Source organism: Neofelis nebulosa, chromosome 1, assembly GCF_028018385.1.
Source record: "Neofelis nebulosa isolate mNeoNeb1 chromosome 1, mNeoNeb1.pri, whole genome shotgun sequence".
Classification (NCBI taxonomy): Eukaryota; Metazoa; Chordata; class Mammalia; order Carnivora; family Felidae; genus Neofelis; species Neofelis nebulosa.
The window spans coordinates 229,728,268-229,748,667 of record NC_080782.1 but is presented as its reverse complement, the minus strand read 5'-3'; the positions used below and the strand labels follow the sequence as shown (position 1 = coordinate 229,748,667).

The 20,400-nt window shown below is 34.1% G+C and overlaps 1 protein-coding gene across 10 annotated transcripts in view; it reads left to right on the top strand.

The window, feature by feature from the left end:
* Positions 1-20,400, top strand: part of NBEA (neurobeachin) — a 681,254-nt gene that overhangs the window by 426,850 nt on the left and 234,004 nt on the right. For all 10 annotated transcript variants that reach the window (XM_058687599.1, XM_058687578.1, XM_058687548.1 and 7 more), the window contains one exon: positions 8,805-8,929. In XM_058687599.1, the coding sequence (XP_058543582.1) occupies positions 8,805-8,929 (125 nt within the window). The remainder of the gene's footprint in view (positions 1-8,804; positions 8,930-20,400) is intronic.

Here is a 20,400-nt window from a genome sequence, read left to right as displayed (position 1 = left end):
TTAAAAAAAAATTTTTAATGGGAACACCAGATATAAGTCATGTAGGAAAGCAGATTTCAAAATTTTCAAGAAAAAAAGTACAAGTCCCATGAAGAGAAATTCAGCAATAAAAACCTTTCAGTGTTTGTAAGAAGTTTTAAAAACATAACTATGAAAATACAGTAGCAAAAAATGCCAGCAAAAAAAGAAACCATTGTGAGTGAAAAACACATACCAAAAAAACAAAAAGGAAGAAGAAAAAGAAGAGGAACACAAGTGCAGAAGAACAACACAAAACTATGAGATAAACGTGAGACAGACCAAAACCCAGAGCGGAGGTGTAGTTGACAAAACTAACGTTAAGTCCTCCATCAGTTTCCATAGTGACGGAACCGGTTTCTTCCCCTGCTTTGACCTAACAATCCACTGTTGGTACAAAATACTGCTTTATCTTTCCTACAGAGAACAGTTTGCCCATTTGCTCAGCCTCTTCTGAGCATCTAGTTCCCCCTGTGCCTGGTCTTTGTCCTCTTCTCTACCCTCTGCCTCACCTCCACCTTCCAGGAACATGGTTTCTTCCAGATTATATAAGGCCAGGGCCATATGGGTGCTTTTTCTAGCCTCTTGCTGTATGAGTCTTGGACCAGTATAATTTGCACATTTTCGGGGACCTAGGGTTCAGGGTTTTCAGACTCATCAGACGGGAACATCTATAAAATAAACCGGTGTATTTCTTGCTAGTGTTAACCATCTCTCAGTAAGTAATTACATTTTACGGAAAAAATAAATAAAATGAGGAAAAAGTCCCCTTTTCTACTAGGGTTGGAGAAGGGAAGGGAAAAAAGCACAGAGCGGTGAATAAGGTAGAAAACTCCTTCCTCCACACTACAGTGGATTTGGAACAAGAAGAGGAAGATACTACTGGTACCCTTTCAAGTTCAAAGGCACAGTCTAGGTAAATGATACCCACTGGACTGGCCTGTTGTTGGAGACCAACAGTAACTTTAGAAGATGATCCAAAGAAAGCACAACTCTCCAATTCCTATTGTTATTTCATCTATACTCAGTGCCAGCACTATCTTTAAACTAAAAAGAGTAAAATAAGTAGGGTCTAAAAGGAACAGACAGTTGTTTAGAAGAGTTTATGTCTGTTCAAATATTGAAAACCCCAAATATGATTCAAGACTGACTCTCAGTACTGTAAAATAATTTCTATATAGATAATGGGAAAAATACCATAAGAACAAATCAGAAAACAAATATTCAAATTTTCAGTTTCCCCCGTCAAAAAAAATAAGAAGATGGATTTTAGATTTTTGAAACTACAGTTAAATATTTTTCATGGTTACTTATACTTAAATTTTTATATGAATCAAGAAGTGTATTATTGACTTGTTTAATTAACATAAGGATATTTTTTAGTCTAAAATGGTAAAGGAGAAACGTAATTTAAAATGGAACAAAACAGAAAATGCATTTGAAATGAACAGGAAATTAGATTTCGAGATTAACAATGGTGATTTTTTTAAATAGATATGACAGAATACAGTCTTTCACAATTTAAACTCGTTTGTGATATTAGAAGGAAGAATGACTTTCCATTGAGATGTAGATTTTACTCTGTCATTTATTCTTTGAACTTGGTTAACAGGTGTTAGGCGCTTATGTGTTTCTCCAGTAGAGAAGGAAATAACTGTCAGTCAAAACTGGACATTAGTTTCCTGTGTGTCCTTTCCCTCCACAGAGCAAAGTGGTGCATTCCTTATTATTTGCTCCCAGTACATCCTGGACCTCGCTTGTTCTATATGCAGTATTCTCTACCCCAGGTGCCCATAAAAATAGCGGGTTGCTGGAGTATTGGTACGTGCTATACTTCCCCAACTGAAATCGATATTAACCCTAGGAATAAGGATCCAAGATTCTTCTTTATGTAGAGCTGTTTAGGGAACACAGATAGTGAAGGAAAAGTTTGTTTTTCATCATGAAGAGTAAATATAAAGGAGGTATAGGGTATTGAATTAATTTGTATAACTACATTATATTAGGAGATATATTTATGAGTATTAGGAAATTTTACATACATAATGAAGTCTCGGTATAGTGCAGACATTTTTAAAATTGAACTTTATTTTGAGATAATTGTAGATTCACATTCAGGTTAAGAACTAAGACAGATCTCATGTCCTTTTTATCCAGTTTCTGCCAACGGTAACATCTTGCAGAACTACAGTATAATATTACAACCAGGGTACTGATACGGTCAAGATACAGAACATTTCCATTTTCACCAGGGTCCCTCATGTTGCTCTTTTATGGCAACACCCTCCCTCCTCCTGACTCTCCACAATGGTCTGTTCTCCAGTTCTATAATTTTGTCATTTCAAGAATGTTATGTAAATGGAATGATACTGTATGTAACCTTTGTAGATAGTTTTTTTCAATCAGCATAATTCTGTGAGGATTCATCCAGGTTGTTGTATGTATCAATAGTTTGTCTTTCTTTACTGCTGAGTAGTATTCCATGGTATGGATGTGACACAGTTGTTGAACCATTTTTACCTATTGAAGGACAACTGGGTTGTTTTCATTTTGGGGGTATTACAAATAAAGCTTTTATAAACATTTGTGTACATGTTTTCCTGTGAACATAAGTCTTCATTTCTCTAGGATAAATGCCCACAAATACAATGCTGGATCAAATGATAATTGCATGTTTAATTTTTAAGAAAACTGTTTTCTCTAGTGACTGTTCTGTTTTACATTTTTGCCAGCAAATGAATGAGTGGTCCAGTTTCTCCATATTTTTACCAGCAGTTTCTGTAGTCACTTTGTTTTATTCTAGCAATTCTTATAGGTATATAATAATATTTCACGTGGTTTTAATTGGTCTGTCCCTAATGGATAGTGATATTGAATATCTTTTTATGTGTGTATTTGCCATCTGGTTGTCCTCTTCAGTGAAATGTCTCTTCATGCCTTTTGACCATGATCTAATTGTATAGTTTGCTTTATTTTACTGTTAGGTTTTGGTAATTTTTCATATATTCTAGATTTTACTTCTTATCAGATATGTGGTTGGCAAGTATCTTCACCCACTCTTTTCATCCTTTTGACAGGTTCTTTTGTAGAGCAAATGTTTCTTTTTTAATTTCTGTATAATCCAGTTTATCAATTTTTCCTTCCCAGGCTTATGCTTCTGGTGTCAAATCTACAAACTCCTTACCTAGCCAGTTACAAAGATTCTCTCCTTTTTTCCCTAATTTATTTTATAGTTTTACAATTATTTATGTTTCTGAGCCATTTTGAGTCAAATTTCTTAAAGATATGAGATTTAGGTCAGGGGTTTTTGTCTCTTGTTTTTTGCGGTTTATTTTTGGGAGAGAGGTTTGTTTTTTTGGTTTTGTTTTTTTTTTGTTTGTTTGTTTGTTTTGTTGGTTTTTTTTCTTTTTGCCTCTGTATGTTCAATTGCTCCAGCAATTCAGTGGAAAGATATCTTTCCTCCATTGAATTAATTTTCTACCTTTGTCAAAATCAGCTGGGCATCTTTGCGTAGGTTTATTTATTGGTTCTCTATTCTGTTTGTCTAATCTATAGGTCTATTCCTTGCCAGTATCACATAGTCTTTAACTATTTAATGTCTTGAAGTCAAGTAGACTGGTTCCTCCCCCCTTTAACCTTCTGTTATATAAGTTTTAGAACAATCTTTTTTAAATCTACTAAAACTCTTGCTGGAATTCTTAAAGGAATTATATTAAGCCTGTGTATCAATTTGGGGAGAATTGATACATTTACTATATTGAGTTTTCCAATCCATGAACATGGTATGGCTTTCCATTTTATTTAGGTATTATATTTCTTTCATCGTTACTGTGTAGTTTTCATTACACAAGTCCTGTACATGTTTTGTTACATTTGTAACTCTCTTTTTTTTTGTTAAATTGTGTTTTTATTTCAGTGTTCATGTGTTCATTGCTAGCATATAGAGATACAATTGATATTTTTATGTTTGTTCTGTGACCTTGTTAAACCCAGGCATTACTTTCAGGGGGTTTTGATAGATGTTGTTTGATTTTCTACATAGAAAATAATGTTTTCTGCAAACAAAGACAGTTTATTTCTCTCTTTCCTATTCTGTATTCTTTTTTGCCTTTTTTGTTTGATTGCATTGGCTACAAATTCTAGTACTTTGTTGAATAAGAGGAGTGAGAGCAGATATTTTGTATTTTTCCCAGTTTTAGGGGAAAATCATTCATTCCTTCTTCTTTTAGTATAATTTAACTATAGGATTTTTGTAGATGCTTTTATCAAGCTGAAGAAGTTGTCCTTTATTCCTGTTTTTCTGAAAATTTCTTTCATCATGGATGCATGTTGAATTTTATCAAATTCTTTTCTATATTGACTGATCAAGTGATTTTTCTTCAGCCATTAATTTGGTGGATTATATTAATTAATTTTCAAACATTGAGCCAAACCAGCATTCCTGGAATAAACTTCAATTGTCATCATGTATAATTTTTATTATATATTGTGTAATTCTATTTGCTTGTATTTTATTTAGGATTTTTTGTCTGTATACATAAGCGATGTTGGTCTGTAGTATTCTTCTTTGTACTGTCTTTAGTTTTTATTTTGGTATTATACTAGCTATAATATTAGTTGAGAAAAGTTTCCTTCCCTATTTTCTAGGTGAAATCATGTATAACCAGGATCAGTTTTCTTTAAATGTTTGGTAGAATTTTCCAGTAAAACCATGTAGGCCTGGAGATTCTTTTGGGAGAGTTTTTAAGTAATGTCTTAAATCTCCTTAATAGTTAATGATCTATTCATATTATCTATTTCATATTGAGTGAGTTATGGTAGTTTGTACTGTTTAAGAAATTTGCCCATTTTGTTAAAGCTGTCAAATTTATGTGTGTAGAGTATTTTACAGCATTTACTGATTATGCTCTTGATGGCCTCAGGGTCTGTAACAATATATGCTGTTTCATTGCGGGTATTGGTAATCTTTCTCTTCTTTCTTACCTCTACACACACTTAGAACCACATTGGACAGTGTTAAAATTTTTACTTCTATGATAAATCATAATTTAAAACACATATTTACTCATGTTTTGCTTATTATGTTCCTTCTTCCTTCCTGGTGTTCCAATGTTCCTTTTATTGCTTCCCTTGTGTTTATAAGACTGGTTATAGCCACTTTTTAGACTGGCTTTGATGGCAACAAATACTTTGTTTTCCTTCATCTGAAAAATCTTAATTTTTCATTCCTGGGTAGTATTTTCACTGGTTATAGGACTCTGAGTTGACAGTTCTTTTTTTTTTCCAGTACATAAAATATATTTGGCCATTTCTTCTGGCCACTGTAGCTTTTGATATAAAATATGCTGTCATTCTAATTGTTTTATACCTGTAGGTGAGATGTCATTTTTCTCTGGCTGCTTTGTAGATTTTGCTTTGTCCTTTGTTTCAGAAGTTTAATCATGATTTGCCTTGGCATAAATTTCTTCAGATGTATGGAGTTCAGTCAGCTTCTTAAATCTGTACATTATGCTTTTTTTTGCCAAATTTGAGAAATATTCAGCCATTATTTTTTCAGGGACTATTTCAGCCCTGCTCTCTTTCCTCTCTCCTTTCCAGAATTCCCATGACCCAAATATTTTGGATGTTATAATTCATAGATCCCTGAGGCTTTGTTCCTTTTTTTTTTTTCAGCCCATTTTCTCTGTTATTCAGATTGGGTAATATCTATCATTCTATCTGCCATTTAACTAAATCTTTCTTCTGTCCTTTCCATTCTGCTGTTAAGCCTATTCACTGAGCTTTTTATTTTGGTCATTTATTTGTCAGTTCTAAAATTTCTTTGGTACTTTTTATATCTTCTAATTTTTTGCTGAGTGAGACTTTTTGTTTCTTTCCTGAGGCTTTCTATTTTTTTATTTGTTTCAAGCACGTTCATAATTGCTCGGTGAAGCATTTTTTAAAAATCATACGTGGTTTAAAATCCTTGTCAGAAAATTCTAACATCCCTGTCATCTCAGTATTAGCATCCATTGGTGACATTTTACATTCTGTGTGAAATCTTCCAAGTTCTTGATGTGACATGTAACTTTAGATTGAAAGAAGATATTTTCTTATTATTCTTTGAGATACATTGTATCCTATTTAAACCTTTTATTTTAGTTGACCTTCTCTGACACTCATCCATTAGGAGAAATAGGGAAGCACTGCATCTTTCCTGCCAGGTGGAGGTAGAACTCCAGATTCCCCATCTGGATTCTACTGACGTCTAGAGAGTGAGGGAGGAGGCAGTGCCTCATTACTACTTGGCAGGGGCGGGAGTTCGGGCTAGTGAGGCTAGTGTGGGTAGCCTTATTGGTGTTGATCAGAGGTGAAAGTCCTGACTCTCTACTAGGCGTTCTCTGATACCACCCTAGTGAGGAGGGAGAAGAATATCTCATTACTGTTTGGCAGGGGGGTGGGAATCCAGGCCCTCCACATGGTTTCCGCTGACTTCTTGAGGATGGTGTTCAGAGATGCAAGTCCTGGTTCCCTATTGTCCTTCTCTGATACACCCCTGACTGAGGATGTTAGAGACTCAATCTCTTGATTGAGATTACATCTTGATTAGTAGACTTCCCACTTACTTTCTGGTGTGGGTAGAGTGGGGCTACTGTTTTTCTGTGGTGTTGAGCTAGAGTGCAATAGTTGTCTAAAAGTTTTCTCTTTTGCTGCGTTGCACCTTTCTTGGTTCTTTGGCTGGAGAAACCAGGCTTTTGTTGGGGACTTTTTTTTTGGTCTGTACCCATGGGTCTAATCTAGGTTGCTAGCCTCTTTGCCTTGAGGTCTAGGATATGTGAGGCAAAAAGACAACCCTGGCAACTCTACTAAATTTATTCTTTGGCCCTGGGGTCATTAGTCAGTCTGCCTTCTGCTTTCCAACTTTCAGAGTCTTGTTATATTTGTTTTACATATAGTGTCCAAATTTTTTCAGTCATACCTAATAGGAGGAATAGAGAAAAATATGTCTATAGTTGGTAATTTGAGATAATATTAGATCTGTCTCTCCTGGGGAATTCAAAATTTGATTTTAACATACTCTATTTTTTAATTTTTATTTATTTATTTTGGGAGAGAGAGCATGTGGGGGTAAGAGACAGAGAGAGAGGGAGAGAATCCCAAGAAGGCTCCATGCTGTCAGCACAGAGTCCAATATGATGTGGGGCTGCATCTCAGGAACCATGAGATCATGACCCAAGCCAAAATCAGGAGTGGGACCCTTAACTGACTAAGCCAACCACACCCCAATTTTGACACACTCTTAAGGAAAATCTGTATAGCAAGTTTTTAGCAGGGTCTTCCTTAAACCACTATGATTAGTCTGTATTTGTAAGGATAGATACTGTCCTATTTTAAATTCACAGAGGTACTTGTAACCATTATTCTTTGGCAATCTTATTTTGAAAGAAAAATAAAGTTTTAATAATTATGATGTGTAGAAAAACAAGTGTATTCACATATACTTCAAATGCTCATAATTTTAATATTCTCTTTATATATCCCTTACCTTGTTATATTCTTTAACAATTAAGTCGTGGAAAACAAAATTGGATAGCCACAAAATCCAAAATGTTTTTCAAAAGTGTATTACTATTCTCAAAGACTACATGTCTATAGGTTTTCAAGGTGAAGAATTGGCATAATAAATTCATTGACTATTCAAAAACATAGTATGTCCTAGATATTGTACTAGAGATATAATGATGAGCAAAACATATACAGTTCCTGCTTTAATAAAATGTAGTATTCTTTTACAATAAAATAGCAAAATAAAAGTGAAATCAAATCTTCTATGAAAGCATTTTATGTGTTTTTATGAATAGTGCTGTTCAAGAACATTAGAATATTATCTCTTGAGTATATTACTCCAAATACTAGAGAGAGAGACAAAAACAGACTTCTCAGACAGTGGCTTTTATCACCAATGGTTATTGAAATTGAATTGAAAACAAAAATTATATTGTGAAACATTCCATTGATATACAATGAACAGATTTCAGTAGTTTCTGAAATATCTCATGGATTTTTAATATTAGTTTAGAGCATAACATGGTTTAGACAATGTTACCCAGTGAAGGCCGTAATTGTTAATGGTTTATATTAGCTGAAAGCAGTAAAATCATCCAAGGACTCTGTTAGTGTTAGAATAATAATTTACCAAGACAATTACCACATACTGGAATTTTTTGCAGCTCTAATTCAGTATTATTAATAATGGATAAAATTGCACTTTTCTCAGGTTGCTGTGGGCAGCAGGGAATTATTTCAATGAATATTTCAGCACATTATTTTAATCATTGTTCCACCAAATCCAAGCAGGCAATATTTTATGGTTCTTAATTCAGTCTACTAAGAAACCATGGTCATTAAATTGCAAACTATTTGTAGTGAGGTCTATCCTGTGATTTACAAGCCTTGTTAAAGACAGTGTAAAAGAAGGAAAACTGTGCCATTAATACTTGTAATTTGATGCTGCATTTGTTACTGAACTCCCCATGATTAATGTTTTCAGTAGAAAGAAGAACATTGTAGAGAAAACAGAGCTGACTATTACAATGCTTAAAATATGAGAATGTTACTCTTTTAAGTTTTGGTCATTTGGACAGGAAATATGTATGTAAACACAATCGTAAAACATAAATATCTCAAAAATCATCTTAATTTTCCATTGAGACCAAAGAAATAAAGCCTTAATGTTATGTAAAAAAATATATTTCCAGTTATGCATTGTTATTAATAGTGCCTACTGTTTATTTCCTCATTCCTAGCCAATTGCATGATTTCTGGCGTTTGGATTACTGGGAAGATGATCTTCGTCGAAGGAGACGATTTGTTCGTAATGCGTTTGGCTCCACTCATGCTGAAGCACTGCTCAAAGCTGCAGTAGAATATGGTCAGTACCAATACCTCTTACACAAAACTTCCCTGGATACGATGGGACTCTTTGTGGTTGAAAATTCATTTTTTTTTCCACTAGCATTTAAAATTCAGCATGTCGGGGTGCCTGGGTGGCTCAGTCAGTTGAGTGGCCGACTCTTGTTTAAGGCTCAGGTCATGATCTCAAGGCTCATGGGTTTGAGCCCCACATCGGGCTCTGCACTGATGGTGCGGAGCCTGCTTGGGATTCTCTCTCTCCCTCTCTCTCTGCCCCTCCCCTGGTCATTCTCTCTCTCTCAAAATAAATAAACTTAAAAATAAATAAATAAATAAATAAATAAATAAATAAATAAATAAAATTCAGCATGTCGTAAGTCAAAAATACTATGTTCTGCTTTATCCTTCAGTGTCATGTAGGTGACACTTACTCAACCCAATATTTCACCCACTTGATATATTTTAGACCCTTAAACTTCTTTTTAATAGATTAAAAGACTCTAGGGGCATCTGGGTGGTTCAGTCGGTTGAGCGCCTGACTTCAGCTCAGCTCATGATCTCACAGTTTGTGAGTTCGAGCCCCATGTCGGGCTAGCTGCTGCCAGCGCAGAGCCTGCTTCAGATCCTCTGCTCCTCTTCTCTACCCCTACCCCGCTGGCACCCTCGCTCTCAAAAATGAATAAACATTAAAAAGAAAAAAGACTCTATACGAAGGATTATTACTCAACATCAATCGTACACAGCCTGAAACAAGAGTTAAATCAGTTTCTTTATCAGTTTCAAAGTCTTTCAAAATTTTGGTGACCAAGATACAAGGTGGCAAAACACTCGATTGTAACTGTGTACTCATATATTTTTATGTACAATTTGTGTATGTGTACATACACTCATATATGCTATATAAATATACTTGCATGATATATATATACACATATGTATAGTGTTTGTATATATATACATGCACATATTTGTGTATTTAACAGAAACAAATGTCTTATTAATAATCTCATCATATGACATTCTCAATTTTTTTACTATTTTATTCTCTTCAGTCTAAAACAAAACAAAAAAATAAATACTGCTACAATATGTAAATTTAAATTACCAGTCCTCCAATGGGTTGCAAATAAAGTTTTAAAAAAAATCTCACATTAAATATATCATCAACTATTACACTACAGTAGAACTGTACCTTAATTTTTCCTTTAAAAAATCTATATTAAATAGAAAATATCAAAATATTTTTATAATTTAATAAAAATACTACTATTTTAGTTTGCTGTCTACCAAGAAATAGAAATAGGACTATTTTGTACCATTTTTAAGTGCTCCAACAAATTGAAGTGTAATTGATCAACTCAGAATTGAATAAACTATATACACTCAGAAAATACCATTAATGAACCCTTATCTATATATTTTTGTTATTAACCACTTTTGTTCTTACAATTACTTGTGTTTTTATTATGATAATTTTCATTTACTTGAGTATAATAAGTGAGCCATCTGTTTTAAAATTTACCATAGTTTATAACATTTAATACCATTCATGTTCTTGATGGATTAGACAGAGAAAATACTTAATCCTGATAAAAATAAAATGTGCAAAGCTTTTAAAACTTGTTGTACAGGTAGTCCAGGAATTGATATAACTTAGTAAGACTCAAACATATTAAATAAATAGATGAGGATTTCATATTAAACTATTATGCCTAAGATAAAAGTTTCAACATAACTTTATACAATAAAAGTAACTATAGGAAAGAACATGCTAGAAAAAAATTATAGTTGACTGGTACTATAGGGGATTTCTTTAATGAACAAGAGAGATCACCTAAGGATTTTAGTGCCTAAGGATTTAAACTTAACTTGTTGTGTTATCTTTATGCTTAAAATAAGATATTGTCTTGGGCACCTGGGTGGCTCAGTCAGTTAAGCGCTGACTTCGCAAGGTCATGATCTCGCAGTCCGTGGGTTCGAGCCCCTGGTTGGGCTCTATGCTGACAGCTTGGAGCCTGGAGCCTGCTTTGGAGTCTGGGTCTCCCTCTCTCTCTGCCCCTCCCCCACTTGTGCTGTGTCTCACTCTCTCAAAAATAAGCAAACATTAAATTTTTTTAAATGACATATTGTCTTTACACTCTAATAGAAGAGATTTTTAGAAATACCTAAAACATCATGCTTTATAATTTGAACTTGAAATTATTAAAACTTCACTTCATACACTTTAGACTTTTTCACCAACCCATCCTATTTGAATTCATCCCATTTGAAAATAGAAACATATAGAGACAGTTTGTAACAGAGTCAAGCTAAATTGATATTCGTAGTGATACTGAGTTGACAAAGGTTTATTTATACAAGATCCACATTATACTGTATCCAGCATTCTATAGGTTGCTTTTAAAGAGTCTGTTAGTTTAAAAAACAAAAACAAAAAACAAAACAAAAAAAAGGAGCCTGTTAGAAAAAAATGACATTCTCTGTAAAAGCAGATACTTTGTATGTTTAATTTGTAAAATATCTGTATTATTAAACCAGTTAAAGCCTATCAGCAACAAATTTTAAAATCTTTTACTTTAAAATCTTTTAAGACATCTGATAGTCAGCTTTTGCTGCCATAGTAACTACCGTTACTGAACCTAAACTGAAAATAGCAGTTTAATTTTGAAATAGATGAAAGATGTAGGTAATACTAAACATCTTCCGAGTGTAGTGTAAGAGTATTTTATTTTATTTTTTGTCTACACATAAATAAACCCTTTTGTTATTAAGTTTTTTGATTCCAATATAGTTAACATACAGTGTTCCTTTTAGTTTCAGGTGTACAATATAGTAATTCAACGATTCCGTACATCAGCCAGTGCCCATCCCAAGTGCACTCCTTACTCCCCATCACCTATTTCACCCATCCCCCCCACCCAGCTCCTCTCTGGTAACCATCAGTTTGTCCTCTATGATTAAGAGTCTGTTTCTTGGTCTGTCACTCTCTCCTTTTTTGCTTTGTTTTGTTCTTAAATTCCACATATGAGTGAAATCATACAGTATTTGCTTTTCACTGACTGACTTATTTTGCTTAGCGTTATACTCTGTAGCTCCATCCGTGTTGGTGCAAATGGCAAGATTTAATTTTTTATGGCTGAATAATATTCCATTATGTATATATACCACTTCTTTATCCATTCATCTATCAATGGACACTTGGGCTGCTTCCACAATTTGGCTATTGTAAATAATGTTGCTATAAACACCGGGGTACATGTATCCCTCTGAATTCATGTTTTTGTACCTTAGGGGTAAATATTCAGTAGTGCAATTGCTGGATCACAGGGTAGTTCTATTTTTAACTTTTTGAGGCACCCCCATACTGTTTTCCAGAGTGGCTGCACCAGTCTGCATTTCCACCAACAGTGCACAAGGGTTCCTTTTTCTCTGCATCCTCAGCAACACCTGTTTTTCTTATATTTTAATTTGAGCCCTTAGTGTAAGAGTATTTTAAAGTATGGAGCAATTTATGAATTTGAAATTTGGAATGAGCGGTATTCAGAACTAATTATCTCTCTTGAGTTGAGTTCATTGATAGATGGCAAGAGGGGTATGTTTTTTTATACACAACTAGAACAAAGATCACGTGTATGCCATAAAATATTCAGGAAAGCTATATAGTACCCATGCCAGAGTTATTGTCACATCATTCTCAAGATTAAGATCATGTAATGGAAAACAAAAGAGAACTGAAACAATTCTACCTCCAAAACCAGCTCTAGAGCATACCTCTTCAACCTTCAGCACAGTTTCTATCGGTGGGCCTTTGCAATTGTGTAGAGAGTAGGGAGTAAAATATGGAGGATGTAAAGAGATGAGTGGGAAAGTGCCCCCTGGTGTGAGCTGCACACAGAAATAGAAAGAAGTATTAAAAACTGCCAAGAGAAAAAGGTAGCATTATATCTTCTTCCAAACTCTCAACGTGCCTCCTAACCTATATGTAAAGTTATTTCTTCAGAAGAAATAGAGAGTAAATGTAAGTTATTATTACAAAGCACTTCATCCAATAAAAATAAATGTTGAAAACCTTAATTAAAAATATTTTAAATAAAGCTTTTTATTCACATATTGCTAGAACATTCATATAAAAGTAAAAAATTCAGCCCATCATCTGGCCACTCTGCCTGCCATTAAACATTTAAATGTGTTTTAAGTACCTTCAAGTCTAGCAGCATATAGACTTAACATCTAAATTATTAAATATTTTGGTTTGTGTAGACCTAGAAAAGGTACATTTATTGTACATTTTTGTAAAAGGCTTCACATTTTGAGAGGGCTTGTAGGACAAATTGAAATTCAATTTGTTTCTTCCTCGATGTTAAATAATTAGAGTATTTCAATTTCCCTGTACATTGTGTCTTGAAAATTAAGCATTAAATGCACAGAAACTCTGCTATAATCTTTGGTCCAAAAAAATTCTATTCATCTACGTTGTGGCAGCAAAATTCTTTTAAGAGCAGAAGAATATCTTGTGAATGGAACTTTCAGTATGGATATAAGTGTTTGAATCAGTAATCAATGTTTCCAGACTATTAAACAAGTTGTACATAAATAGAGAATACTTACATGGCCTTCAAAGCAGTCCCTGGGATTTGAACACTGGTAAGGTCTATCTGTTCGTTCCTATAGTACAGTAAGTTTCAAGAAGGTGAGCCTATACTAATGTAACAGAACTGAAACTGAATTAGCAGACTTAATATTTTATTTAAAATGTTTTGAATCACTTGACTTTTCCCTAAATTCAGTCACTTAGTTTAAACTGGAGTTAAACTTTCATGTGATGGTGGGAACACTTAGCCATAATTTGAACATTCTTTTCAGATAATCTGTGTGGAGCCATAAATCAAATATATTAACAAATCAAATATATTTCTTTTATATGAGCAAATAATCAAAACTGGGTACATTTTCAAGAAGATAGAAAGGACAATAATTTTGTTTCCTACTGACTTTGAAAAGCTTTCCTTTCCATTTCATTATTAAAACTTTTGGTTGACCTTTTTCTGTTGGAAAACATTCTTAATACTGATGGAGTTTTTCATGCTTCTTAGTAATACTAATGAGTTGAATAATTTATGAGGTTGTCATGCGCAAAAGATTTGGTGTGATTTGATATACTTTCAGCCTTGGTGTTGGAATGTGATTAATAAAACCTAGAAGCATGTAATTTTTTCCTGATGTTTAATGTTCTAATTTTGTATGTATCAAAAATGTTATTTAGGTATTTTCTAATAGTAAAATTTCTTAAAAGTGCAAATTTAATTGATTAGTAGGAATTTTACAGACCATAAGGAAGAATATAAGGAAAATATTTTAAACTCAAAATTCATCTTCTGACCTGCAGGATTTTCTTCTTCAGGGCAAATTAGCTAATGGGGAAATGATTGAAAAGGAAGGGTTTTGTGTATTGTTTATGTGTTTAAATAAAACCTAGACTAGTCCACTTCTGGTGCATTTCTGGTGCTTAAAGATTATGCTGTCACAGAAGAGTACAAAATCTTAATAAGTTTGGTTGTCTTTGTTGACTGTCAATTATCATTTAAGACCCTGTTTCCCTTCCATAAAATTATAGTGGAACAATGTTTCATCAAAGCCTAGGATCGCAAGCTCCCCATGTCTGTGATCAAAGACATCATCTTAAATAGGTCTGATCAGGCATCGCAAAAGAGGGCAGGCTGCTTCAGCTGGAAGAAAAAAAACATAGAGCAAAGATGACAAAGTTAATCAGTCATTTCTTTGGCAATAAATAATAAGATATGCTGAGAACTGCAAATGAGAACATCCTTAGGTTCCTCAGAGATGTGTCTGCTTAACACCTGATTTATCTAAGCTTGTGAAGCCATCAAGATGTGACCTTGATGAATAAAAAGCAGCTCTGTAATGAATCTGGAATTAAATTAGTTTTGATGGTATATGCATGGCTACTGTAATGTGCTACTTGAAGAAATACGAAAAGCACTTGAGACTAAAAAAATACTAATGCAACTATAAAAATTGAGAAAGAAGCTAATTGACTTCTTTTTAAGAGTCTACAGTTAGTATCATATTTGAGAAATACGATTTGATTTTTTTACGTAATAATCTATCGTTTGTATTATGTAGAAGCACTCGCAAACATCTTATTACTGTTCATCGATAACTCCATTTTAATTGGTGTGTTATTAATCAAATCTCCATATCTTGAATAAATGAGGTGATCTGATTATGGTTAATTCACTGAAAGTTAATGATGAAAACTCTTTTAAAAGAAGAAGAAAAAGACATACAAGGAATCATCTTTCAGCTCTTTTTTATGCCAGTGTCACATTTTAATATCAGAGCATTGTCTTCACTTCTCATTTTTATATTCTCTTAAAATAATTGAAACAGATTACATAAATGCTGTTACAAAATATGCTTATCAGATGCATTTTACAGACTTTATATAGCATTTTTGTACCAACAAATGTTCTAATTACAACTCCCCTGTCTTTGTGTTGAAGATGCAGATTGTAGCTTTAAACAGATTCAGAAGAATCAAATAACTGTATTAATTTAGAAGCATTTATTGAATATCTTCTATCTTCCAAGCATTTGCTACATGCTGGCTTCGAAGTTTGAGACGGTTCTACCCTCTAAGAGCATATAGTTTAGTGCCTTATAACAGGGTGGAGGTGGGGGTGTGTTCCCAGCATCTACTGAATAGAGACTGCTGCTAGAATATCCTGTCATGCACAGGCAGCTTCCCTAGAATGATGACAACAACAAAACTCCAGCCCTAAATGCCACTAGTGGAATGCCACAAGGTGGAAAAACCCTGGTCTACTGGTGAGAAACAGTTATCATAAAGAGAGGTAGTAGTTCATAAAGGAGCGCAGGGGACAGAGTGACTAACTGTGAGTCTGATGGGTTGGAGTAGGCTTCATAGAGGTAATTACTTAGGAACCGTCTTGAGAGAAGATTAGGAATTTACCAGGTGAGCCAGGAATGGCAGAGGTAGTATCAGAAATTACCAAGATATGAAGGCATAACTTATTCTTTTGAATGGCCTCAATGTTTTGCATTTTGTGATAGGCCCCTATGTAAAAATTTCAGAAAATGTTTGACTTTCGGTGTATCATATTCTGAGATAAAAACGATTTGAAAACAGGAAAGGATATCTTCTGTTCCATTTAGAGCGTAGAATTAATTCAATTCTATGTAGTTAGTGGCTGTTTTTTTATTGAATTGATGATCGATTAATTTCAAGGGATACATACAGTATTTTCATCATTTAAAGTAGTAGTATTGAAAAATAGGATTTTTATGGAATAGGTCTACAAGTATGGTATTTTCAAATTCTGAAATGTATTTTTTATGCCTACATTTCCTTTCCACTTAGAACATCGAAGGCTGTTTAAGATAGGGAGCTGACAAAATTATATTACTGCTGAGTGGCATAGAACTATCCATAATGTTATTTATGTTCTTTCAGACTAATTTTTCATAAAGTGTATACACAATTGCATTTATAAGTAATTACAGTGCACCATGATAAGTATTTTTGTCAGCGTGTGTTAAAATGCTATCTGAGCTCAGTGAAGGGAGTTGCCTAACTGAAGAAATACATTTTAGCTAGACTTGAAAGGATGAATGGAGATCTTCACAAGCCAGTAAGTGAAACGGTGGCAGTGTGAGAAAGGGGCCACACGGTACAACATAATGTGTCCAGGGGATGCAAAATGGTGCTATGTGATGGAACACAGGATAGTGGGGACACTGTACAAAATGAGGCTGAAAAGCCTGTTTGAAGCCACATTGTGAAAGGATTTGTCAATAGACAGAGCCATTAAAGGATTCTTATTTGAGAGAATGACAGACCAAAGAAGTTAGATGGCATGCTAATAAGTGGTAGAGAGAACAAAAACGCAACCAAAATACCATTCTCTTACTATATAGTATGTTGCCTTAGCTACACTTGGAATTCTAACTGCAAAGAGCATTATTGAACACTTTCCTGCTTTGAAGTTTCCCTGTTAAATTTTGGTCACTCCTGTAGCCTACAGATGAACTCAGTGTCGTTCACAGCATGCGCTTCAGGTGTCATGTACAAGACGTATTTTGAAATGTTCTGAGGGGCAGGGCACCTGGGTGTCACAGTGGGTTAAGCATCTGACTTCAGCTCAGGTCATGATCTCCAGGCCCATGAGTGCTGACAGTTCTGTGATCTCTTCTTTGTTCTCTCTCTCTCTCTCTCTCTCTCTCTCTCTCTCTCTCTCTCTCTTTCTCTGTCTCCCTCTCCCCCCCCCCTCTGCCTCTCAAAAATAAATAAAAATTCTAAAAAGATTTTTAATGTTCCGTGGGGCTCCTGGGTGGTCAGTCAGCTAAGCAACCGACTCTTGATTGCAGCTCAGGTCATGATCTCACGGATTGTGAGTTCGAGCCCCACATCTGGCTCCAGGCTGACAGTGCAGAGCCTGTTTGGAATTCTCTTTCTCCCTGTCTTTCTGCCCCTCCCCTGATCATGTGTGCACTTGCTCTCTCTCTCTCTCAAAAATAAATAAACTTAAAAAAATAAAATGTTCTGAGTGTTTTAAAAGTGCTTTAAATAACCTATATCAACACCATCTCTTAGCTATTCCATGTTTTTTAATGATCAAGGAGAAATTTTTATCAGTTTTTTTCTCCCATATTTGAGCCACTTGCTTATGTAGCCAAAATATCTCCTACTCCCCGTTCCCAGGATCTTAAAGTAAATTTTCCCCACTGACTTCTGTGACAGGCTTTCAGAAGCAAAACCAAGCATCATTCCCTAGGTTGATACCCCCCACTGCCATAGGAAGTGTGCCCATCTCTCAGCCCTTGGTTCAGTTGCCCGATGCATCTTTCATTCCTAGAGTTGTCAAAACTTTCTTCCTTCCATTCTGCTCCTCATCTGCCATTTACTCCTCTTGACTCACCATGTAAGGTTTTAGTCCTCCCTCCCTTCTTTCCTTCCTTCCTTCCTTCCTTCCTTCCTTCCTTCCTTCCTTCCTTCCTTCCTTCCTGAAAAGAAATATGCTCATTGTAGAAAATCTAGAAAAGGCCAGAAAAGTACAAAATGGGGAAAAAAATCTCTCATTGACACCCATGTAAAGCAGCTATCTGCCGGTTTTGATGGCTTTATTTCTTCCTAGTCTTTTTCTAAGCAAACTTCAGCATAGGACCCAAACACTGCTCTGTATCAAATAATCGCAAAGATGAATAATGCATCGTCTCTGCTCTTTATGATATTGACAGGGTTCCAAACTGCCCCAAGTTTTCTATATGTTTTAGCGTTTTTTTTTCCATAAGTAAAGTGTGCCATGTGACTTTTAATGTAATAAAGTCCTAGTCTGAATATTTCACAATTACCCTAACTTCATGGCTAATCAAAACCCAACCAAGTAATATCCAGTCTAAAATGCACAGGGATTCTACATTTACTATCATGTATATTCTTAAAATATGGTTTATCAGATTTCCTTTAAAAAGCACAGAATGCATTTTTCTACATTCACTCCATTAAGAAGCTTATTGAGTTAGCATTTTATACTTCTATAGTGCTGCACTTAAATTCAATAAGATTTTCTTGCACCTTTTTAATTGCATTTTTTTTTCAGTTTAAAAATGCTGTTTGAGAATATCCCCTTTGTTGGTCTGCTCTAAGAAATATTGCTTACATATGAATATTTTGAATTAGGAATAAATGAAATTCCATTTTTGCTGTCAGAACCAAATTGTAAAAATGCATTGCATGTCTTGGAAAATCAGTATACTCTATTAGCAGGCCTGTCAATATAAAAAGTGCCTTCCATTTCCACCTCTTGCTCTAATAACCTTTTCTGTGTTACTCTGAGGCAGTTCACATAATCAGAGTATATTGTCAGCTTACTGGAGTTGGGGAAGCATGAAATGAAAATCACGTTAATATTGATCCAATCCTTTTACTTGCAAGTGTCCTTGATGTCCTTTTCCACTAAGCAATAACTGTTGATGTTAGGTAGCCATTTTCGTATTTTATTTCATACAGTCCAGTAAATCATTTACAAGCATAACTAATCTAAATAAGAATTTGCTGCTTAGAATAGTTTCTGTGAACACTCTATCTTAATTAATGCCCATATTGCTAATTCTGTATTTCACTCTACCACTGAATATTTTCCTGCAGCTTTCCAGAGAACAGCCTACCTGCAGACACAACATTTGTCCGGTTTGAAACAAAGTCTGTGCAAGTTTTTCATTGGTAAAAAAAAAAAAAAAAAAACACAAGGGATGTGACACTCTAATTTTATGTGATGCAATGATGTGCTAAAGGTGGACCATAAGTAACATAATTATTGATTCAAGCAAGGATTACCATTTCTGAATCAGGTTCAGTGTAAATTTGAAGCCGGGATCTTGGGTTTTTAGTTTTATGGTAGTTTAGATAATATCTATTTTGGATTATTCAATGTATTCTCAGACAACAAAAATGAAGTGGAAGCCACAATTAAATCTAATGCATTCAGACTAAAAAGCCACAATGAAGAAAGGAAGAATTTGATGTCTGAATGGCATGGATTTTTTTTATCTATGTTTATTAAGTCAGTGACCACTTAGATTTTTACTTAAAATGTGTTGTTTTCATAAGATGATTTTGTGTTAATGAAGGGAGTCTCCTGACTCAGCACCAGGTATAGAAGAGAGAAAAGGTACTTGAAATTTTTAGTCATTCTTTTTAGTAGTGTTTTTATTCAGTATCAGTAACAGTTTTTATCATTAGGATATTTCTCCTGTAAAGTCTTGGATTTTTTAAAATTTGTTCTACATAAACCATGATTTTTTTCGTCCTTATGTCAGCAGTATTTCTTATGAAAATATTTCCTTCTTTCTTAAGGAAAGAAATACTGTGTCTGTGATGTAGAGTCAAACGCAAAATTTAATTTTGAATTTAAAGTATTTACAAAGAAAAATATTTACTTTAAACAATTTTTAAATTATATTACAGTAAAGTGTATTGTATATATGTGTCTACTGCATTTATATTATATTAAGGTCAGCCTAAAATGTTTTTGAGTCCTATGTTTCTCTATATAGAAAAAATTTCATCTTATTTGAAATGTTCAAAATTATAATGTTCTCAGTAATAGATTGATTCATATATATTATTGCATGGTAACATGTTGCTATCTAATAATATTAAGTAAGAGGTATATTTACCTTAAAATCTTTTCCTTTTAGTGAAAATTAAACTTAAAGTTACTAAAAGCACTGTTCTATAATAGTATTTGTGCTCTGATTTCAGCTTTAATGAGGGAATGTAATCTTTGTTTTACAAGATTCCAAGAAATTAATACCTCATTAATATTTCTAAAAGCATTTAAGTTTGAAAATGAATAGCAGCACATTTTTATTACTGAGGTATAACTGACATCGAATTGAAGCTTTTCTTTTTTTTTTTTTTTTTTTCTTTTTTTGGAGGAGAGGGGA